This window comes from Gymnoscopelus microlampas (assembly GCF_963454915.1).
Source record: "Gymnoscopelus microlampas genome assembly, chromosome: 6".
NCBI classification, from domain to species: Eukaryota; Metazoa; Chordata; class Actinopteri; order Myctophiformes; family Myctophidae; genus Gymnoscopelus; species Gymnoscopelus microlampas.
Genome location: NC_139943.1, coordinates 52,131,382 through 52,155,703, shown reverse-complemented (window position 1 = coordinate 52,155,703; position 24,322 = coordinate 52,131,382). Strand labels below are relative to the sequence as shown.

The window sequence follows — 24,322 nt, the reverse complement described above, 5'->3', positions numbered from 1 at the left end:
CCTTCAACCCCTTCAAAAAAGCCCAAAAATAACACACACACAGTAGACATACTACGGGTCTTCTCAGATCCACTCGGTTCCGACCCGAATGATTATGGTAAAACACGGCTCCGACCCGTACGGGTCTCAGGTCCTGTCGGGTATTTTCGGAATCGGGGGGGCCTGTAAGAGCTCTAGTCTAGGTGCTCTTTTATGGTGGTTTTGAAGGAGGGTAGGGAGTTGTACGTTTTGATGGCTGTTGGTAGGGCGTTCCACATTTTGGTGGCATAACAGTAGAATTAATTCACCCCTATGTTGGTGCCGGCATCTACCTTCATTGTTGAGGAAGGTAGATGATACCATCGTTGAATTTACATCTACCTTTAAATCAGCATCTCCTCGATTTAACATCTACCTTCATTTAACATTCACCTTGATGTTGATTGTGAAAACGTCTTTGTAGTCAGATGATGATGATGATCATGATGATTGCTTTTTGCTAATGACAAATACTTTGTCATTCCAGGAGAATGCCAAGGACTGCGGGGGAGCATCAGAGATCTCTGTGTCGGTGACCCTGTTCGGGGCCTCGGTGTTCACCTCATTAGTTCTCCACAGGTGGACGTCATAAAAACCAGGCTCCTATTATCCACGCTCCGCTTCAAGGACAATCGTTTCATTTAGCTGCGGTTGGAAGGAATTGTTTCAGGATTTCAACCAGGCAGGAAACGAGTCAAAGACGTGTCTTGGCAAAAGATGTGTGGCTTTACAAGGCGCTCAGGGATCGAGTTCCAATTTTTTTGCGGACTGCAAATTAGCTTTTGGAGTTTCTTTATCATCGTCCCTGTGAGCCACTGTGAGGAGAGCTACACCATGGGTGAAGTTGACTGGATTAAATGATAAAGGGCTATTTCATAGAGACCTATTTTCTTGCACTAAGACTCAACATTAAAAGCTAAATGCCACCAGACAAATGCAGTCTGGATAATGTGGACATGTGGAGCAGCAGTTGTAAAAAAGACTATGGCCTCATTCTAGGAGGGCTAAAGTCACTGAGAGGTGGCAGATGCTGCCATCTGCTGGACGTCTTTCTACAGCACAGCCTGGGTGTTGTGCATGATGGACTTCTGCTAAATTGTTGCCATTCACAAGAATGTAGTGGGATATCTTTGTAGATTTTGATACTGAAAATGCTGACAGTGTAGTTGTTTGTTATTGTTGTACAGAAATGGTGTACCGAACTCTTTGGTTGAAAAGAAAGGAGATTATGTCCTTTTTAAAGGGGAGAAAACACCTTGCGTGGAACATCCCTGTGACTGCTACCTTGAACCCTTCCTGAAACTATGAAGCTTTTCATAAGTCAATAGAAACAATACAGAGAAGTAGGGGCTGGGCAATATTATATTGATATTGTGATATGAGGCTAGGTAATATTGTGATATATGACATAAGTGTTGTTTTCCCCCCTGGTTTTAATCACTATATTATACTTTTAAAAAATTGCTAAAATAGCAGATCTACAAGCCAACACCACGCCACATTGTGTTGTTTGCTTGTAAGATATTTGCCATTTTTGCTATTTTTTCAAATATTTGAAAGAAGTAAAATATATACAGTATATTTTGTTCGTATTGCCCAGCCCTACAGCACATTATAGTCCAAAATGGGATATCCACATGAAAAAGAAGGCTTGCAGAATCAGATAAATTATAAAATTATGGATAGCAGTCCATAAGTAAGCATACCAAAAAGGAAAAAAGTTTTCTTTATGAGGGTACAATGATATTGCATAGTAAAAAATATGTAATGAACCATTTCATATATTAACCTAATTTCTGCCTACAAGCATCTCTGTATGTAATCAAAGCAAACGTATCAATGTGGGCGCCATCGTGATGGTGTGTTTAATAGAAGTCTTATTTGATGCACATAATGTACATCATAGGTAGAATATATGCCTTAGATGCGTTGATAAAGGGAAAGTGGTCTGACAAAAATAAGACATTGTTTGCTTGATTTAAAGCTGCACTATGTAACTTTCCTCTTCTACTCCGGATTTGAACCTGGCTTCCTGTGCAAGTGCTGACCGTTGAGCTAATAGAGCCGGCCGGGTTGCTCAGGGGATAAATAGGCTCTATGCACTGCAGCCATATTATCACTTCCTTCACAGATGTTACCAATGATACTAATGAAGGCTCTGTTCCATTTAGTGTAGCACAGTGGTTTCCACGACCCCCATAACTCTGAGTGTACAAATGTACACTCACATGTGTACACTCTCAGACTTATGCTTTTCAAAATGTATACAAATCTTTTGAAAAATACCAGATCTACAAGTTCCCTGACTCTGTTTGACCAGAATGGAACAGAGCCTTCATTAGTATCATTGGCAACACCTGTGAATGTCTTCACACTATGGCTGCTGTGCATAGTAGAGCCTATTCCATCAGGTCAAAATTTGTGTCAGACCCTGTGTCTATAGGTGAGACATGACCTTTGACACGATCTAAATGTCTCAATAGAAGAGCAGGGAGACAAAATACAACCAAAATACAATCGTATAAGTTAAATTGTATTAACATATTCTATCGTACAGATTGGACAAAATTTAAATGTATTAATTAAAAAATAAGTTACATAGTGCCGCTTTATGACTGATGGTCATTTACGTCATTTTAAATTGTGCTATCCTGGTTTATTCAGTGTAGACGTGGTCTGGGCATCACCAAATACATTTTTTTAAATGATTTTTTACAAAAGATTATATTCCATCTAGTCTTGTTTTTTTTGTTTTGTTTTACTATGAAATGTCACTTTTAATTACAGTATACTTATTATGATGTTAAATAATTTCCATCAGCAAGAAAAGAATAATAACGTCCATCTCTCATATCAATAATAATAATAATAATAATAATAATGATAATGATGATGATGATGATGATAATAATTAAAAAATAATAATACAGTAGTTCATCTTTAAAAACCACCAGTAAAGGTTGCATTTTTATTACAGTAAACATTTCTAAATGAAACATTCCTGAAATAAAATATCCCAGAGAAATGCATTGTTTAATCCTCCATTCAGTGGCATTAACTATAACTTGTATTATATATATTTATCTACGACACCAAGCTCACTGCGCGTCACTTGGTGTCACAAAGTGAGCTTGTATACATCTGCTATTTGTATTAATCTTTGAAAATGTGTAAATAATTTAGGAGAGAACCCAAGGAACCATCACCTTATCATGCTGGAGAGGTTTTTGTGCCCCGGTGAACCCGAGAGCTGTGTTTTCTGGAGCCTGGTAGGCAGTGGTGTAAAGTAACTAAGTACATTTACTCAATACTGTACTTAAGTACACATTTGAGGATTTTTTACTTTACTGGAGTATTTCCAATCTTCAGTTCTTTTACTTCTACTCCACTACATCTCAGAGGCAAATATTGTACTTTTACTCCACTACATTTATTTGAAAACGTGTTACTTTGTAGCTTTTGATTATTATTACAAAACATACATTACCCACTTCAGCCCTATACACATTCCGGCCATCTGAAAATAGCCGATCTACGAGCTTGTAGATCTGCTATTTTCAAAAGATTTGTATACATTTGAAAATTGGGTAATGGGACATTCTGCATAATGAGTACTTTAACTTTTGGTTCTTTAGGTAGATTTTGATGCCAATACTTTTACTCAAGTACATTTTTGAATTCTGGACTTTGTTACTTGTATTTCTGTATCACCACTGATTTTCAGACGGACCGGACCTGGGCGGCAGAGGCTGACTTTGGGGACGTGGAATCTAACGACGCCGGTGGGGAAGGAGCTTGAGCTTGTGCGTGAGTTGGAGCATTTAGCAGGGGCTCTGAAACCAAACACTTGGACAGGACAGGGGGGGGGGGGTTGGACCTTGTTCTTCTCTGGAGTTGCTCAGGGTGTGAGGGCTCAGGCGAGCGTGGGGATCATACTCACGAGTCTCCGGTTGAGAAATATTGTATTTTACCCCACAACAATTATTTGAAAATGTGAATTACTAAATACTTTGAAGATTTAGATTACTGTTACAAAATATACACAAACCACTTCAGCCCTATATACTTTCGTTATTTGAAAATAGCGTCTTTGTAGTCTCCTTTGTGTCTCCTTCCGGAACCACTCCCTACCGGTCCTGGTCATCAAATTATTGGTTTAGGATTGCGACAAAAAACAAAAAAAATCCATGAATTCAAGTCTCCATGGGGTGACTAATCGATAGATTTTTTTGGGGGGGGTGAACTATCCCTTTACTGTCTTACTGTACCTCCGTGCTGTTTACATTTCGGACTAATAAGTATTCAATCAATCAATCAATCATCAGTACACTCAGTGCTTACTTACATCACACATTGCATTAGCAAAAAGGGCCACTTGGCTGCAAAGACTAGTGGGTGCATATTAGGTCATATGAGTATTATAGAGATTGCTGGCTTTTCAGAGCTTGAGGACAGGAGGAGATCAAGTTCTAACAGCTAAAGTATTTTTGGGGGTTTGGCAAGGTATAGCTTCAGTGGTTGTGGTTTTCCATTGAGGTGAAATCTTGATGAGAAATCTCCTATCATGATGAGACAGTCTTTGATGTAAGGTATGCACATAGTTTAATGACATCTCCCATGAAGGAAAGGATTCCAAATAAGCCAGCCGGCTTCTTCCTTTCCTTGCACAGCAACTTGTCATTTAATATGTATTGTTTTTATATGTTGTATAACAATGTGCTAATGGCCTACCTGTATATATGTACATGAAGAGTGATTAGACTTTTTAGCATTTATTTACCCAGGGTAGTAACCCTGGTATGGTTTGGCAATAAGATGTGATTTACTTTGTTATTCACTATGGGAATCAGTTGGGAGTTTAATGTATGTGTTGTGTCATATTGGTTATAATTGGTTTATCGTTTATTTGAGGGATATTGGTAATTTGTAGAATCACACCATGTCCACTCAGTGTATGGAGTGAGGTTGTGTTGGCATTGCGTTACGAAAAGAAAATCCTATCGAAAGGCATAATATGGCTCTTCTTTCAGAGGAGAAATACAACGGCCAAAGTGAAATTGAGGACAAATCTAACAACCTAACATTACCAAGATTTGAGCTTAATGCAAGCTTTAAATGAAAGTTTGTTGGAAATTATAAATATCTTCAAGCCAAAGAATCAGTGGTGTAAAGTAGCTAAGTACATTTACTCAAGTACTGTACTTAAGTACAATTTTGAGGTACTTTGACTTCACTGGAGTATTGCTAATAATTGTCTATACTTTTACTTCTACTCCACTACAACTATTTGAAAACTTTAGTTACTAGTTACTTTGTAGATATACATTATTACATTATAAAACATACATTAACCACTTTAGACCTATTTTATACCTAGGCTATTTGAAAATAACCGATCTACAAGCTCACCACGGGTCGCATCGCAGTGTGAGCTTGTAGATCCGCTATTTTCAAACATTTTAGTACTTTTACTTTTGGTACTTTAAGTAGGCCTCCATTTTGATACCAATATTTTTGTACTTTTACTAATTAAGTACATTTTGAATTCCGCACGTTTGCTTGTAACAGAGTACTTCTACATTGAAGAATTGATACGTTTCCTTAAGTAAAACATTTGAGTACTTTTTCCACAACTGCAAAGAATTCTGAGGACATTGACCTCCGTGTCCTCAACGGCAGCAACCTATAATATCTGTATCTTAAACATGAAGCATCTATGAGTCATCACACCCCTACCCCTACATTCAGCTGTCATCAAATGACGTGTTAACAGCAGTGGTGGAAGGTAAACTAAGTACATTTACTCAATTACAATTTTGCGGTATTTTTTACTGTACTGGAGTATTTCCTATTTTCAATACTTTTACTTCTACTCCACTACATCTCAGAGAAAAATATTGTATTTTACTCCACAACAATTATTTGAAAATGTTACTAATTACTTTGAAGATTTAGATTATTACTACAAAACATACATAAAACCACTTGAGCCCTACATACTTTGGCTAATTGAAAATAGCCACAAAGTGAGCTTGTAGATCTGGTATTTTCAAAGAATTTTATACATGTGGAAACTTGCAAAATGGAACATTCTGCATAATGAGTACTTTTAGTTTTGGTAGTCTAAGTATATTTAGATGCCAATACTTTTGTACTTTTACTCAAGTAAATTTTGAATACCGGACTTTCACTTGTAAGGGCGCGGTCTCACCGCACTTATATTTTACCTCTGGGGCGGAATCTGCCAATGCTTTGTCAATGCAAATGCGTGGATTCATGGTCTTGCGCATCTCTCACTCGAATCCACGCATTTGCATTGACAAAGCATTGGCAGATTCCGCCCCTTGGTAGAATAAAAGTGCGTTGTGACCGTGGCCTAACAGAGTATTTCTACACGGTGGTATTGCTACTTTTACTCAAGTAAAAAAATGTGAATACTTCTTCCACCACTGGTTGACAGACACTTACATGACCTGGAGAGATCAGGCGAGATCAGCAGAGGAGAGGGGAAGTGAGGTGAAATCTCCTATCATGATGAGACAGTCTCAGATAATGCATAGGTGATGTAAGACATGCAAATGGGACAATGAAAAAGCAACTTGGTAGTCAAAACATCATGTAGGCCTACCTGTGCATGTGTACATGAAGAGTGATTAGAATCTAATCACTCATCATGTACATCAGGTTTTTTGCTTAGTTGCTTAGTAGTTAGTTTTGTTTAGCCTTTATTTAGCCACACCCTGCACGCGTGTGCACACACACACACACACACACACACACACACACACACACACAATCTACAAGCTCACAACGCCTCGCAGCGTGATCTTGTAGATCTGCTATTTTTGGCTAAAGTTGTCCTCATAGGGACGCTAGGGTTCAAGTGCTTAATGTAACAAATACAAAAAAATCCTATCACACAAAGATTTGTCTCCCCCCCTGTAGTAAGGGCAGGTACACACTGCAGGACCTTAAAGTTGTCGGGGGGTCATCTGATCGTTAAGCATAACACACTGCAGGAGTTTATTTCTTGAAATCGGCTGTCATAATATCGTTGTGGTCTTCCCAACACGATTGATCCCCGACAAGGGCTGACACACTGTAGGATAGTTCACTAGGATGCTATCTCCAGAGTCAGACCCAATACATACATTTGTGTTTATTCCAATTCATTTTAATCGACGTATCCCGTGATATGCCTCTCTCCCTCTCCCCTCGGCCCTCTCTCTCTCCCCCCTCTCTCGCTCTCTCGCTCGTTAAGAGCGCAGAAGCGGTCAGTGCCATGTCTGCTTATTATAAGCGACTTTGGGATTGTATTTCTGTAAAGTTGCTTGAAAGTGTAGTTGTTTTTTTGGCCTTGTTTTCTAATGTTGTTTGAACCAGTTGTTCTCAAACATTTTCATGGCAAGGACCCCCAAATTAATAATAATAATTAATTGTCCACAGAGGTGCAGACCTCCCCCTTCTGAAAACATGTTGTGCCATAGACCCCCATTCAAGATCTGTGTGGATTTTGTAAATATTCCATCCCCCCCCAAACAAAAATGTCTTCTTTAAAAATAGCCTATCTACAACGTGAGCTTGTAGATCGTCTATTTTCAAGTATCCAATGTATTTGTATATAGGCTTAAAGTGCTCATAGTCGCTTTTGTTGGGCTTGTTTTCACAAACCTAGTTGCTTATTTCTCTCGCAAAATCTGGCAACACAGACAACGAGGACATTTTCGTGACCCCACCGTCAGTGTCCCGGGGTCGCGACCCCAACTTTGGGAATCCCTGCGCTAACCCATACTGCTCCCGGATGCCATCTACATTCCGGCTGTCTAGTTTGAAAATATCTTCAAGCCAAAGAATTCTGAGGACATTGACCTCCCTGTCCTCAATGGCAGCAACCTATAATAGCAGTATCTTAAACATGAAGCATCTAAGTCATCTTGAGGCATTTTTACTTTACTTGAGTATTTTCAATTTTCAATACTTTACCAGTTACTTCGTAGATTTTTATTATTATTACAGAACATACATTAACTTTAACACTTCAGCCCTAAATACATTTCGGCCAAAAATCAACAAAAAGCTTGGTATGATTTTGAATAAAAAAGATCACACAAGGTGACAGTAATGTCCTGTACACCCTGTACCCTGTACTATGTAAACTGCAACGGTTAAAGAAGGTGGTTTTTTTTCAGTCCTACAATCAATCAGACATCCGGAGATTGACATCACTGTCCTGCGACCTTTTAACCATTGTTTTATTAACGATAGCTACATGCCCTGAAATGCACAGAAATTAATACTCAATTAATAACCCATTATTTTGTAAAAAAGAAGCTAACATGAACATAAACCATATACTGTAGGTCATAGCACAATCCAACACAATCCCTGTCACTGTGGCCGTTAATGATGTAGGTTTATTCAGATATACACTACGAGGAGAAAGCAAGCCCTACTGTATGTTCTCTGTGACATGTAGAAGATGAGTGAGATAATGATGTAAGACATAATTCAGTTTTTTAAGCGCTTGAAGATCCTATCATAACAAGCATATGTCATGCAAGAGAGCCAATTAAAAACAAATGATATTGACAGAAGGTGTGTTGATTAGCTCATGGCATATTGACATTTAAGGCGTGTTGATTGATTCATGGCATCAAAACAGCACTCCGGCAATTAAACAAATAGCACAAGAACCCCGGATAACAACGTTCTCGTGCTAAAGGTATTATTATAAGGTATTATTTTGTATGCTAATCAGGGGTGTAGTGCTATTTGTTACTAGAGTATTGTATGTGAACAAGTGTCAATGGCATCACTTTAAATGGAAAAGTGCTGTTGACATTCTGTTCTGTTTTTCTTTGTTGAAACTAGAAAAAAACGCCCATCGGGCGTTCGACCCCTTCCTACGTGAAGTAATAATCTGAGAATGTATCTGTTAAAGATCTATAGGCTATATGAGGATAGCATAACAGGAAATGCTTATCTTGTACATAGTCAGTGAAGGCTGCAATTTGCGTATGCATGCAAATAAGTTGGTGATCTGCAGATGTGCTCTGAGATGTGCAGGTATCTGAGAAGCCTCTCATGGTGCCAAATATATTCTAGGATAACTTGGTTCATGGCGTGTGTGTGTGTGTGTGTGTGTGTGTGTGTGTGTGTGTGTGTGTGTGTGTGTGTGTGTGTGTGTGTGTGTGTGTGTGTGTGTGTGTGTGTGTGTGTGTGTGTGTGTGTGTGTGTGTGTGTGTGTGTGTGTGTGTGTGTGTGTGTGTGCGCGTGTGCGTGCGTGCACGTGCGTATGCGTGTGCAATATTGCCCATATATTGCAAATTACAGCCTTCACTATGTACAAGATTTAAGCATTTAAGCATTTACGCACGCACGCACATACTGCAGGTCAGTGCATGCAATCATAGAGATATTCATTTTTAAGTAATGGTGGTTATCATTATATATGGTTATTATTAAAGATGGTTCTTTAATTGCTTCAGTCATCAAATCAATTTCTGTAGGGTTAGTTTTAGCTTTTTAATGGATGAAATTTCAAAATGTACCCATCCAATGCTAGTACAGCAAGCCTGATCAAACTCCCAAGAAGACAGGAAATGACATCTACTCGCTTGGGGACGTTAGTTAAGGTGCTGGAAAACACAACAAAAAGAGACAAAAGTCAGTGCGTTGTACATGGGATTAAGGTGCAAAATGTCAGCGCATGTCGACCGCATAATCCACATAAGGTGGACTGACACTGGTATAATCCGTCCACGCACAATTCAAATGATACAATTTCAAAATACAACTTTATAGGTAAGGCGGAAAAAAGAATATGGCAGATCTTAAGATATTAAGTTCAGGTTTGGCAGCATGTTTGTGCTAGATGGGTGGGTACTTATACAGTAGTGCAACGTACCTGAGAAACTCAACTCACTTCATTTTCTCCCTTCTGCTGGATGGTATTGTAATCTGCTGCTGCAAGGTAATCAACATCTTTGGTTTTACAAATGTCTAGTGATGGAAAACGTACTGCATTTCTTTACTTAAGTAACAGTATCAATACTGCAATGTAGAAATACTCAATAGCAGATCTACAAGCTCACAATGAGTTGCATCGCGACACATTGTGAGCTTGTAGATCACCTATTTTCAAATGGCCGAAATACAGGGGTTGAAGTGGTTAATGGTTGTTTTGTAATAATAATCAAAATCTACAAAGTAACTAGTAACTAAAGTTTTCAAAAATTTGTAGTGGAGTAAAAGTATAATATTTGCCTCTGAGATGTAGTGGAATAGAAGTAAAAGTACTGAAAACTGGAAATATTCCAGTAAAATAGAAGAATTGTAATAATTAACGTTTGCACTGCAAATAAGCCCTAACCAAATTAGTTGAAGCCTATCTAGCTTGCTGCTTAGCAGAAATGGAAATTCAAAAAAACGTGTTGTGTAAATATATGCATAGAAAACGACAAACAGATGATGGCTTACTGGGCAGAACGTTTCTGAGTAATTACTGACTATATGTAGCATTAGAAGATTGTTGAAACAGGCTTGAGACACTTCACTGTGTTTTATTGCTCTATTCTATGCTTTGTAGTTGCAGGTTGACTGTTTGCGATGGAAGCCAGAGAAACGGACTGGACTGCTGGGCTCTTGGGCTGCTGTTCTGACTGCAATTCTTGTCAGTATCAATATCAGAACTTCATATTTATTATTAGCAGTAATTATAGTATGTTTAATATATTCTGGGGACAGTCTTCTGAAACAGACAATTCGTTGTTGCATTGAATGGAATTTTGAATTGGATTTGGATGGGCCTTTCTATCTGTTGCACCACACTGCTATGCCCTATGAACTTGTACTAGTTGTCAACCAGCAGGTGTCTTCTCCGACACCAGGGTCTACATTTCGGAATGGAAGAGTATATATAGGGAGTTAACCTCAACCATTGCAGATGTACTAGTAAACAGTGGACGGTGGAAGAAATACCCTGCAGAAATAATCTCTTACAAGTACAAGTTCGGTATTAAAAATGTACTTGAGTTAAAGTACAAATGTATTGGCATCAAAATGTACTTAAAGTACCAAAAGTACAAGTACTCAGTATGCAGAAGGGCCCATTTCACAAGTTTTCAAAAGTATGAAATGGATAAAAATCTGTTGAAAATAGCAGATCTACAAGCTCACAACGCTGCAAAGCGACGTGTTGTGAGCATGTAAATTAAAAATACCTAAAATAGTACGTAAGTACAGTACTTGAGTAAATGTACTTAGTTACTTTCCACCGCACAGCTAGTTATATTGCATTAACATACCCTACCATACAGATTGATTAAAATAACTTTGAATATCCATTAAAATAAGTTTCAGAATGCAGCTTCAACAAGTTTTGAAGCTTATATTACAGTATATATAAATTAAGAAAGAGACCAATGTACAGTATCAGTATGTTTACTGAATGTGTAAAGAGATGTTTGAATGTTTTTCAGGTTGTCTGGGATTATTTTGCTGTCCTTGCACTGCCTGCAACACCTCGTCAGAATTGGGACATGCTAATTGTCTCCCCTTATGTGACATGTGCACGCCGGGTGTGGTGGCAGCCTTGTTTGGGCTTCCTCTGTGTGTGGCTCCTGCTGCACTGTCGCTTCGGGTTGCCATACGACACAAATACAGAATCAAGGTCTGGTGGTGCACTATAATACATATGTATGTAGTACAGTATGTATGCAGATATATATAAATATATATAAACTGCCCACAAACAATTCGGAAACTTAACATTGATTATTTCTCCCCTTTAATAATACCAATTAGTATTGTATTTTATATCATTTTTATCGTTTATTGGTCACCTTTACAACGAGGTACAGCTTGTAAGGATTTTGCAATCGTGGAATGAGCCACACAGCTAAACGTGTAGGTAGCGCCCCCCAATAAATGTGTCAAAATCCCCCAATATGCTTCTGTTGATAATCGCTCTTGTTTTGAGTGACCTGCCAGTCACTCTGGTGCCACTCACAGGTGTGTGACTGGCACCTAAGCATGGGTCCTGCAACTTTGTTGAGTTTGTGTACGCTCCAAGCAGCAACACTGCTTCCCCCATGGAAAGATGCCACGTTTGTCGTGCAAACATTGCAATAGGGCAAGTGGAAGCTGGTGTTCCGTTACGCGGAGTGGCAGCATTATTTGGTGTCAGCCCAATAGCACCATTTCCAAACATAGGAGTTCCGTGAGACTGGTGAAGTCAAAGGAAGACAACACCCCAGGAAGATGAGATTCCTCACCCTTGCTTCACTGAGGAACCGTAGGCTCTCTTCCAGAGATTTACAGGCAAGATTTGTACAATGGTACTAAAGACAGATGTCAAAGTTGCAGGACTGATGCTCAGGTGCCAGTCACACAACTGTGACTGGCACACACCTGCCTGCAAATGGTACAAGGGCCGACACCAAATAATGCCCAATCTGCGTAACGGAACACCAGCTTCCACTTACCCTATAGGCTCTATGCACAGCAGCCATATTATCACCTCCTTCACAGGTGTTACCAATGATACTAATGAAGGCTCTGTTCCATTTAGTCTACCACAGTGGTTTCCACGACCCCCATAACTCTGAGAGTGTACAAATGGAACCAAATAAGGGGCCATTTGGAAGCCCATGAGGGTCCCTGGACCCCAACTGTAGACCCACTGGTGTAACAGAGTGTTTCCAGTGAGCCAACATGCACAATATCAGCACCCTGACTCTGTTCGACCAGAATGGAACAGAGCCTTCATTAGTATCATTGGTAACACCTGTGAATGTTTTCATAATGGGTGCAATATGTTAGTCCGACAGACCATTCCTCCAACAGCGCATGCCTCCGACGTTTACTATACTAACCCTATACCTAACCCGAACCCTAACCCTAACCGCACACGGATGCCACATAGTCGGAGAAATGGGATGTCGGACTTACGTATGCCTCCCCTTCATAATATGGCTGCTGTGAATAGAGCCTATTGCACGGGCCTTATCCTGGCGGGACAAACGTGGCATCTTTCCATGGGGGCAGTGTTGTTGCTTGGAGCATACACAAACTCAACAGAGTTGCAAGACCCATGTTCAGGTGCCAGCTACACACCTGTGACTGGCACACTCCTCTCAGCAGGTGTGTGCTGGCAGGTCGCTCAAAACAAGAGTGTTTACCAACAGAAGAATATTGGGGGATTTGGGCTTTTTTTTTGTGGGGGGGGGGGGGTGCTACCCACACGTTTAGTTGTGTTGCTCATTCCACGATTGCGCAATCCTAAGGTGACGATAAAAAGGTTATAGAATAGTATACCAAATGGTATTATTGGAGATAATTGGTGAAATAATCAACCGAACTATATATATATATATATGTATATATATATATATATATATATATATATATATATATATATATATATATATATATATATATATATATATATATATATATTTGTCATACATTGAAATCTGAAATTAATTGAAGAAAATTGTTTGTGAAAGCCTAATAGTTTAGCAACTCATAGTGTGTTTTATAGAGTGTAATTGATTCTATGTGGTTCCCATAGGGTACTCTCTGCAAAGACATCATGGCGTCCTGCTGCTGTGTCTGCTGCTCCTATTGTCAGATGGCCCATGAGGTCAAATACCGCAAGAACAACCCCAACGTCACCGTCATCAATGTGCAACAACCTACCTCGACCTCTTATGTCATGCATTAGGGAAATAGTACGCTGGTTTTAAAGCTGTTAAGTGTTAACGGTTGCAGCACCAGGTCATGGGCATACTTTAGATCAAGAGCCGTTTTTCAGGCCAAGGACCCCCTAGCTGAGAGAGAGAGATGAAGCAGGGACCCCCCACTACATTGTATAACATTGTGTATTTCGTAGATAGACTTGTAGGACAGCACTATCCTCATTCAAATGTTGGATTCATGTTCATGTGTATTTTCAGACATTCAACCACTTAAAACCTAATACTCTTAAGTAATCTTAACCTTTCACTCTGTACTTGGTCTGCTCTTTTTTCCCCTCTACACCGAACCTCTTTGCCAAAAACAGCCGATCTACAAGCTCACAACGCCTCACAGTGCGAGGTGTTGTGAGCTTGTAGATCTGCTATTTTTGGCTAAAGGTCTCCTCAGAATAGGGATGCTAGGGTTCAAGTGGTGAATGTAAAATAATATATACTATCACACAAAGATTTGGCGGCCCCCCTGAAGTAACTCCGAAGACACCCCCTAGGGGTCCCGGACCATTGAAATAACAATGGAATCTTACAGGTATAACCTAAAGTACCTGACTATATCATATAATATTACAACAAACAAGATTTGTTTTGAAGCATTGTGGTGGTGGTGTACGCACTGAGTATATGAATAAATACTGAACTATAATATTACAACGGCATGGCTGCTTTCTTTGTGGGTGGTGGTGAGGGGGCATGAACTTATAAATACATAAAACTGTGTGTAACAGGTTTTAGAAGAGTTGTTACTACTGCGAGGTTCAGACTCTCGTTCTCACCAACACAGAGTGAATGACACGACACAAAAGGTATATGTTTAAAAACATAGTTTACTTTGCGACACAAAGATATTATGTATAAAAATATACTTTACTTTGAGACATAAAGATATATGTTTATTGTAGTGATCTGTTATGTTGCTTTGTGGAGTTTCAGTGTTAAAGTGAGTGAGCTCACCCATATATCCCCCTCTTTAAGCTGCAGCCAACAAGAGTGGAGCACAGGCCAGTTGGGTCTTAGGTACACAACAAACAGGGGATGTTATTGATGTTGTATGTCATTGACTGACTCCTCCCACCCTTCCCACCATCTCTTTGAACTCCTGCCATCTGGTAGGAGGTTCAAGAGCTTAGGGGGGTGCACAATTAGGACCAGACAGTTTCTTCCCCCAAACCATCAGAACCCTGAATGCTTGCCATATACTGCCCCCATCACCAACATCTTAAGTAATGAATAGCACTTTTGAATAGTACTGTATCTCAGTATCTATATTGCACTTTGAATGCATCAGCACTTTTTTTTTTTACCAATGTTGTCAGCTCTCTCTACTTTTTGATGTTTTCAAATGTCTTTGCCTATTTTTTAATTTGTCTATTGTTTTTAAATGTGAAATGAGTTTATCTACTTCATTCCCTCCAATTTCCCAGTTGCAGTGATGCCACGTTTCAAGTCTCTTTGAACTCTACTTGTATAACATGAGCTGTCCCTCTGATGTACTCGTTCCTGATCCTATCTCCATCATTGTTATTTCCAGAGAGAACCAACATTTTAGTCTCTGCCTCCTCCAGCTCTGCTTCCTGTCCTTTCCTCAGTGCGACTCCACTGTCTCTAAACCATATGTGACATACACAAATGTATAGTCACATTTTTGCATCAAAATGCCTCAAATCATGCATGCACGCACATTCCCACTAGGCCGAGGAAGAAATGCCACCCTTTTCACATTGGACTGTTATAGCGCCACCAACTTTTCTAGTTATGTATGTGTTCTTTGTATTTTTAAGAGCCTTACTGTGTCTTGGAATGAGCAGGGAACTTATAGACCAATTGTTTGTTTACAAACATTGAGACTGGACGCACAGGTGACTGTTTCATGTAATCATTCCCAACAGATCCCTAAACCTACTGTTTTGGGGTGCACTGGTTTCAGTTCATTCAACTCCCTCTTGTGTGTTGGCTAGTGGGGTGCGCCCTAGCGAGACATATATTCTTCATCGTGCAACGGTATTGCGCACCGATAACAGCTGACATACAAGCTCACAACCGCGTCGCGGATGCGACCGCTGTGAGTTTGGAGGTCTGACTGCTATTCTCGCCCGTTCTCTGCGCGCGACACCTTCGCAGGACGGAGCATAAATTAGGCTTGGCGGGCTGCAGCTGAGCGAGCAAGAGCAAGTTCTGGTGCCATGATCATTTTTACACGTGAGGCACTTTGACATTGCATCTTATGAGCGGTGGGGTTCTTTTGCTGCCGACCTGCACGCGCATACTGGTTCTTATCAGTGTGACGTTGTCTGTTAAGGCGGCTATAGCCTATTTTAAGAGCAGACCTATCCCACTTTTCGCCACAAGGTGGCAAATCCGCCTGCTGCTCACAAACGTGTCCTGTAGTGCATTGGTTCTCAAAGTGGGGTCCGGGGACCCCCAGGGGTCCTTGGCGGGGTACAAGGGGGTGTCCCCAGCTAAATAAGTTAATACAGCGTCACAATCATTTTAACCACACTACTATATACTTTGGCTATTCAAAAATAGCAGATATACAAGCTCATAGGGGTGCCGTGCTATGAGCGTGTAGATTTGCTATTTTTGAAAAACTGTGCGCGAATCTTTGAAAAAATATATATTTTTAAAAGATCCAGTGCAATGACATTTTATGCCATTTTATTTTGAAGTTTCATTCTGAAACGGCCTTGCAACCAATCAGAAAGTTCCATCCCTTCAGGCTATGGCACAGTAGAACCACACTTCTGGTAAGTATAGTGTTGGGCAAGGGAGAGAGATATGGCCACTGTGCAGAATGTTTCTTAACAAGTTGCTTATTTCTAACCTAAAATGTTTTCAGACACATATTTTAGTGTGCTGATTAAGTTTACAATGAGTAATACACTGTCTGGACGTCATCTTGAATGAGATTAAAAAGGTAGGCTAGTAGCTCTGTAATTAAAATCAGCTGTGTTTGGAGGAACTTACAGCTATGGGATTCACACAGGTGAACGAATTCAAGATTCATTTATATTCATGAAAGTCTATCTGTTCGCAGCACGTTTCCGTTCACAGGAAGTAATTAAGATTGGCTTTTTAGGGACTTTTGATATAAAAATATTAAAAAAAAAGTTTCCCACATTTTTTTTGGCATCTATTAGTAAAGCCAACATTTTTAACTCAAATCTTTGCGGGGGTCTGCTGTAAGTTCATGGTGACATGATATTTAAAAATAATGAATTCTAAACATATTGGGGTAAGCCAAAGAGTGTAATCCAGTGTATTGATGCTGTGAAAACAAGTAAACATATGGGAATATGAATGTGAATATGGAAAAGATGTGCGTTGATGAATTATGTGTAAGAAAGAACATGTGAGAATATTGATGCAGTAGATAACACAAAGAAAGAAAAGTAATGGTGATTTAACCTACACTATTGTTAATAAATCAGATGAACAAGGAAAAGAGATCCTGCAGATCAGTTTAAAAAATATAATCTGTTTACAGCCACACGGCTGTGGGTGTGTAACACATACAACATAGCTGGTCTCACCACTGTCTTGTACACCTTTCCTTAGGGGTTTTCAACCAATTGTGAAGTAAGGTACCACCACCCTGGCTAAGAATCAACCAGGGGACCACTGTTGTATTGGGTGGGGATTTGGGCTATACGATTAGTGTTTTTGGTAACACTTGATATGCATTATAATCAGCTTATAACTCTGTATGATTGCCACGGCGGCAGTGGCTCAGGGGTAAAATAAAAATAAATAAATAATGAAAATTATAAAAATCTTCACTTTCCTACAATACTGAATAAATGATCAGGGACCACATGCATTACCTCCACGGACCACCAGTGGTCCACGGACCATCAGTTGAGAACCCCTGCTCTAGCTGACACTTTTCTCCACCGGTTCCAACCTGCTTGCACTTGATTCTTGACCTCTTTGCCTAAATCTCCATTGCACAGGAAACAAATGAACGCACGCACGCACGCACGCACACAGAGAGAGAGAGAGAGAGAGAGAGAGAGAGAGAGACAGAAACACCCACACACCCAGCAAAATGAGGAATACTTTAACCACTTAATCCCTATTGCAAAAATAGCTTTTTCTTTTTTCTTGCAGTCTAATCACTCTCAATGCATGAAAGGTTCATTATCATTAGCATTATCTTGGTTAAAAAGATGAAACACAGAGCATCAAGGGCTAAAATCACATCAAATAGCATCAGGTATAAAATCACATACTGTAAGTGCAGATAAGCTCATTTACGATTGTTTGCTGTACGTTTTAGTCTGTGCAGCTGCATCCATGCTCCATCATCTCAATACTTTTGTCTTCAGCATCCCTATTCTTGCTAGGGCCTTGTCCACACAGGGGATCAGCTTTTCATGAAAATCCCACAGCCTGGTGTCAACGTGCAGCTGCTCTTTGTTCTTTTGGCCGGTATGTGTTTGATTGCGGACGTGAATGACCCGACCCACATCTGGAGGGACCCAGAAGGTTTTCCCGAAGTTCTTGAGCACTCCGTGCACTGATGTCTGCTCCACCATCCTTGGCTGAACTATCATCTTGTAGCGGTGGAGGTCATAACTCATTTGATCTTCACGGTAGATGTGCTCCAGAATATTTGTTCCTGGCACCCCTTCCCATTGGGGCAGGTGGAACTTTCCACTGGGCTCAAAGTGGAAACTTGGATATAAATGAGTCTGAAAAAGGAACACCCCTGCCTTTGGTTCCTGCTGTTGGAGCTGGACCATCAGGGCCATTAGGCTGTTTTGCTGGTACGGTACTATAATCTCATCTATGTCATGCAACAAGACATAGCGAGAGCGGTCCATGTATCTGTATATGCAGTCATTGAGTGTGGTCAGCTGGCCAAAGTAATGCAGATCCCCTCCACCCACTTTATACTGCCATCCCTGCCGCGATGGTTTGAGATGCTTTTCTATAGGCCAGGGAACCATCTCTACCAAACCCTCCTGGCTGTAACTGTGTAGCAAGCGGTCGAGATCTGGACCACAGCTGGTGTTGTAGATCACCACCCTGCCCACGCCGAGCAGCCTGTACATCTCTATTGCCTGTGTGTATTGAAGCACATTGTTGTAGTCTCCATGCAGGGTGGAGATGCAGACTGTGAAGTTAAACTGGGGCGTTATCTCATCTGTCCCGCTGCTCTCTTGGTTACCTATAATCAGAATCAGCTTCATTGTCACATCACAGGGTTACAGAAGTAAAAAGAATGTGGGTGCAATTCGTTTTTGTGCAAGTTCTATCGTTTTTGTTATTTCTAGTGTCCGACCGATATGGCCTTGTTTGGTCACATCCGATCATATCGTATCGGTGACATTTCTCCCCGATATGAAAAAGAAAAAAATATATATTATCTTCTTTATACTTGTTTTTTGCTGCGCAAAAAAGCCAAACCGAGCTTTCCTTTAAGCACTACAACTTCTGCAGATGCATCCATCATGTTGAGAATTAGCATCAAAGCCCTAATGATAATAAAAATGAGACTTTATTTTGTAAACATGTGTTTATTAAACACAGAACACTTGTTTAGTCCGTAGGCTACAGCAGCCTAACTAACGAGGCTGACGCTTGACGAATTAGAATAATGTCAGACTGAGCGCTCCGTCCCGATGCCAAATAATAATAGTAACAACCAGGGCCGGATTTAGAGTTGTGGAGGCCCCTGGGCTTGAGTCATTGATGAGGCCCCCCTACCACAAAATGATAAACTACCCGAACTAGGAATTATGACACATTCATATTATTGCCATAATTTAAAGCACATGAGGAACTAGACGCGTCGCAATTCTGGGAAATTGCAAAGTGTGGTTGCGCCGACGCCGGTCACGGGTCGCGGCTGCCGGGACTCGAGGGATACGCCTGGAAGAATACCGTTGGAGGCCGCGCGACGTGCAATTCGAATTCGGTGCCGATCGGATCCCGCGTTCGTGACACGTGCCGTTTTGATTTTAGGAAATAGGCCCCTCCCACTAAAGAAGCAGGCCCCTCCCACAAATGTAACAAACCAATTATATTGTCACCTCACTCCTGAGATCACTTGTGTTTCATTTTGAGAGGATTGACCCCCCATAAATCTGTTTTTTGCATCAAACGGTTACATTTTGCGCATTTGTGGCGACCCTTTGGATCAAAGTGGAAATGCTTTTGGGGATTTGTTGAGTAAACCACCCTCGACATGTGATTCAAATTTGGGATTGACCGGACGTTTTGTTCGTGATATTTGGCATTTTTGGTAAAACGGGCCCCTCCCGCTAAATTTGGAATGCAATTACGGACGAACGGTATGGACTATCAAAATTCCGCTAAGGTAGGTTTATCGCATGGGTCCATAGATCACGTGTACCGATTTTTGTGAGATTTGGATAAAAAAAGTGGGAGGAGGAGCTAAAAGTATGTTTTGAAGAAAATTAAAAATGACGGAAAATATATCCAGACGCAAATGGGCGTGGCCTCAATGGGGAGTTGCGCCATGACCCAAAGAATCTAGGGAAAAAAAGTTTTTTATTCTACGACCTACGGTTCAGGAGTTATAGGCCAAAACGTAAAGTGGGCTGTTATAGCGCCACCATGAGGCCGACTGGTGTAATTCTTTTTTGAATAATTTCAGACTAAATCATGAACCACCCCTCCAAGTCTTGAAACTCTAGCCCTTACGGTTTCTGAGAAAAAAAATACTAATGGGAGTTTGGGGGGGGGGGGGGGGGGAGGGTTGGTTTACCAGAGTACCCCTTGGGGGTCCCGGGGGATAAATGGCAAACAACAAGACGTCGTTCACTGGCGTGGTTTCCGGCTACAGGAAATGTTTTCCATTAGCCTGGTTTCCTACAGAAAATGTTTTCTACTGGTGTGGTTTCCTGCAGTGGATGTCTCCAATCAGATTAAGCCTCTTATTGTCTCCGCCAGGCTGAAAGGCATGGCGAGAGAGTATGTTTTACCCCCTGTCCGTCCGTCCGTGTGTGTGTCATTGTCTCCGCCAGGCCGAAAGGCATGGCGAGAGAGTATGTTTTACCCCCTGTCCGTCCGTCCGTCCGTCCGTGTGTGTGTGTGTGTGTGTCATTCTGTCTTGTATGTGTACAGCTAATCTCTGGCACCGTTGGCTTGATCGCAGCGAAACTGTGCACACACAGTCCCTGGATGCCAAGGCCGAACCTCTGCTCCAAATTTTTCACATGGGCCTTTTATAGCGCCACCAGGAGGCCGATTTGTGCAAAACACATTTTTGAACAGTACTCCTACAAATGTTGGCCAAAAATCCCCCAAATCGGTACACAGTATCTCTAGTCATTAAAAGAAACGTCTCATTTCAGATTTTTCATATTCCATCCTGATTGGCAAAAATTGTCTTTCAAAGTTTGCAGGAGTACTCTGTTTCGAACAAAATGCCTCAAAACATGAACACAGCATGCAATTTCCGTGAAATTTTGCACACACATTCCCATTAGGCCGAGGAAGAAATGCCATTTGAAAATGTTCAAATCAGCCTCATGGTGGCGCTGTAACAGGCCGATTCGTGTTTTTACCTATAACTGCACCGATCAGTGTAAAACTTTGTATGCACACTCTCTAGAGGCCAAGGACCAACCTTTGCCCTGCATTTTTCACATTTGCCTTTTATAGCGCCACCAGGAGGTAGACTTATGTAAAACACATTTTTTGATATTAAGCCTTCATATTTGATCCAAATTTCACGCAAATCGGTACACATGATCTCTATCGTCATGTGATCAAGACGGATCTGTTTGATTTTTCATATGCCATCATGATTGGCTAACATTGACATGTAATGTTTGCAGGAGTGGCCCGTTTTGAACAAAATGCCGCAAATCATGAATGCAGCGTCCGATTACGGTGAAACTTTGAACGCACATTCACACTATGTTGAGGAACAAATGCCACCCTTTTAACATTGGCCTGTTATAGCGCCACCAGCAGGTCAAATTTAGCAAAACACATTTTTAGAACAAAATGCCTCAAATCATGCATGCAGTGTCCGATTGCCGTGCAAGACCTGGCGGAGACTTGTGCTCCGAGGAGCACTTTTTCTAGTTCTGTCTGTGTACAGCTAATCTCTGGCACCGTTGGCTTGATCGCAACGAAACTGTGCACACACACTCCCTGGATGCCAGAGAAGAACCTCTGCCCCAAAATGTTCACATGGGCCTTTTATAGCGCCACCAGGAGGCCGATTTGTGCAAAACACATTTTTGGACAGTACTCCTACAGATTGTGTCCAAAAATCCTGCAAATCGGTACACAGTATCTCTATAGTCATTAAACAAAACTGGTCTTTCCGATTTTTCATATTCCATCCTGATTGCCTAAAATTGGCTTCCAAAGTTTGCAGGAGTACTCAGTTTTGAACAAAATGCCTCAAATCATGAACACATCATGCAATTTCCGTGAAATCTTGCACGCACATTCACACTAGACCGAGGAAGAAATGCCACTTGAAAATTAAAAAATCAGCCTCATGGTGGCGCTATAACAGGCCAATTCGTGTTTTTACCTATAACTCCACCGATCTGTGTAAAACTTTGTATGCACACTCTCTAGAGGCCAAGGAAAAACCTTTGCCCTGCATTTTTCACATCTGCCTTTTATAGCGCCACCAGGAGGCCGACTTATGTAAAACACATTTTTGGATATTAGGCCTTCAGATTTGATCAAAATTTTACGCAAATCGGTACACATGATCTCTATAGTCATGTGATCAAGACGGATCTGTTTGATATTTCATATTCCATCCTGATTGGCTAAGATTGACATCTAAAGTTTGCAGGAGTGGCCCGTTTTGAACAAAATGCCACAAATCATGAACGCAGCGTCCCAATGCGGTGAAACTTTGCACGCACATTCGCACTACGTTGACGAACAAATGCCACGTACCCTTTTAACATTGCCCTATTATAGCGCCACTGGGAGGCCGATTTTTGCAACACTTTTCTGTTTTTATATTACTCCTACCAATTTTCTCCAAACATCATGCAAATCACTACACATTATCTCTATAGTCAAGTGATCAAGATGGTTCCGTCGGATTTTTTATATTCCATCCTGATTGGCAAATTCCAAAAATTGCTGGCCCATAATAACCTACCTGACCTGGCGGAGACCTGTGCTCCGAGGAGCACTTTTTCTAGTTTAAAAGCGAGTTTATAGAATAGCCGTTAAAAGCGACCCAACGCAACCCACAGGGCAGGTATGACAAATAACTTAAATATATAAAGATATTATTGACATATTTAATAATATTATACATGTAAAATAGCAGAAATAGCTGATCTACAAGCTTACAACGCGTTACTTTGTGGCGCGTTGTAAGCCTGCAGATCAGCTATTTCTGCTTTTTAATATTTGAAAATGTGTGAACATTTGTTAACATGGAAACGATTATGACGATTATGCAAAAATAATTGCGATTAGACGATTATGTAATAATTGTGAGAGGCCTACCTATAGGGAGAAAGATCTGCTGCGGTGCTTCCATGCTGTCTGGATGAATGGACAGGGTGACGTGGGTGGCTTTGCACCCTGCGGGGATCCGACACATGACATCCACAGTCTCAAAGGGAAAAACAAAACTGTTGAGGGGTACAAGGCTAGCCGGAGTGCTGTTGTGCATGGAATAGTTGCCATTACAACAACAGAAAACACAGTGAAGGGGTACGATTGAATCTCTCCTGAATATGCCAATGATGCGTAAATCCCAGCCTTTCACCCTGCGATCCATGTAGGCTGAGACCAGCAGGTGCTTGGTGTTGTTCAGAGGGGTGATGCTCTGGGCAGCGGTCCGGCAGGAACACAGGGTTCGGTCCAGACGCGGGGTCAGGTTGAGTCTGTACGTCCCTGGGAATCTTATGATGATGATGATGCCGGCAGTAGCAAAGAAGATGATGAACCTTCGTTTACCATTACAGTTAATCATCATGCTGTAGACAGGAATGATCCCAAACCAAGTGAAGCGTTATTGTTCAAATATCCTATTACCTATTAAGAAAGATGGAAACAGTTTAATTAGAATTAGCCTAAATCAACATCATATTTATTTTACAATATACCAAAAGCAAGAGTACAAAATGTCTGAATATTGTATCAAATGGAATGTAATAACCCCCTGGTTTGTTTCACGATGCACGATCACTCCACAAGACAGGAAAAGGACACGTCCAACCAACACGACACGGAGATAGGTGATCTGAGGTCGAGGAGAATTCTGAGGTCTGAGAGCGTGTGTGTGGGGTCATATAGACCCCCGGCGCTTTGAGACTGCCTTGTGGGAGGGGAGTGAGCAGGACTCCCCTCTCCCCAGGGGTCAGCTGTAACTTCCCTGTCATTCCAGGTCAGACGTAGTAGGGTCCTCTCTGTCATGCCAGGTCGGACGCAGTTTATGCTTATCTGATGTTGGGCTGTGCTGGGGGGCCGTGCTGGGCGCGCCCCTAACAGTTGAGAAAGCAAGCTAACTTCCTGCCTACTTGGTCTGCCAGTAACTTGTAATTACTGTAATCAGTTGTTTTCAACCACAAGCACTTATC

The 24,322-nt window shown here is 41.0% G+C and overlaps 2 protein-coding genes across 5 annotated transcripts in view; one reads left to right on the top strand and one right to left on the bottom strand.

Moving 5' to 3' along the window:
• Window positions 1-913, top strand: part of LOC311047049 (voltage-dependent calcium channel subunit alpha-2/delta-4-like) — a gene marked incomplete at its 5' end in the record, with an annotated part of 127,813 nt that extends 126,900 nt beyond the window's left edge. Inside the window, one exon of the mRNA XM_084059632.1 lies at window positions 506-913. Within this exon, the coding sequence (XP_083915758.1) occupies window positions 506-610 (105 nt within the window). The 3' untranslated portion in view covers window positions 611-913. The remainder of the gene's footprint in view (window positions 1-505) is intronic.
• Window positions 914-9,424: 8,511 nt separating this feature from the next.
• LOC311047748 (uncharacterized protein) lies at window positions 9,425-24,003 on the bottom strand. Of its 4 annotated transcripts, none has more exons than XM_084060586.1 (5): window positions 23,902-24,003; window positions 23,244-23,777; window positions 17,597-18,945; window positions 9,926-9,984; window positions 9,425-9,656 (listed from the first exon to the last, which is right to left on the bottom strand). In XM_084060586.1, exons 2-3 carry the CDS (start codon window positions 23,716-23,718, stop codon window positions 18,077-18,079), a joined length of 1,344 nt encoding a protein of 447 aa, XP_083916712.1. In that variant the 5' UTR covers window positions 23,719-23,777; window positions 23,902-24,003; the 3' UTR covers window positions 9,425-9,656; window positions 9,926-9,984; window positions 17,597-18,076. The 4 variants fall into 4 exon arrangements, with proteins under 4 accessions (XP_083916712.1, XP_083916711.1, XP_083916714.1 ...); XM_084060585.1 differs by having other exon boundaries at window positions 17,597-17,706; window positions 18,005-18,945; window positions 23,244-24,000; XM_084060588.1 differs by having other exon boundaries at window positions 9,944-9,981; window positions 17,597-17,706; window positions 18,005-18,945; window positions 23,244-24,000.
• Between the last annotated feature and the right edge of the window lie 319 nt (window positions 24,004-24,322).

What these genes read in the sequence shown, in the direction of transcription:
- LOC311047748 (XM_084060586.1), bottom strand. Translation starts at nt 23,718, where the DNA reads ATGATGATTAACTGTAATGGTAAACGAAGGTTCATCATCTTCTTTGCT. An exon ending in GCAGATCTTTCTCCCTATAG is followed by an intron (nt 18,946 to 23,243) that starts GTAGGCCTCTCA and finishes TTCTGATTATAG; the next exon opens with GTAACCAAGAGAGCAGCGGG.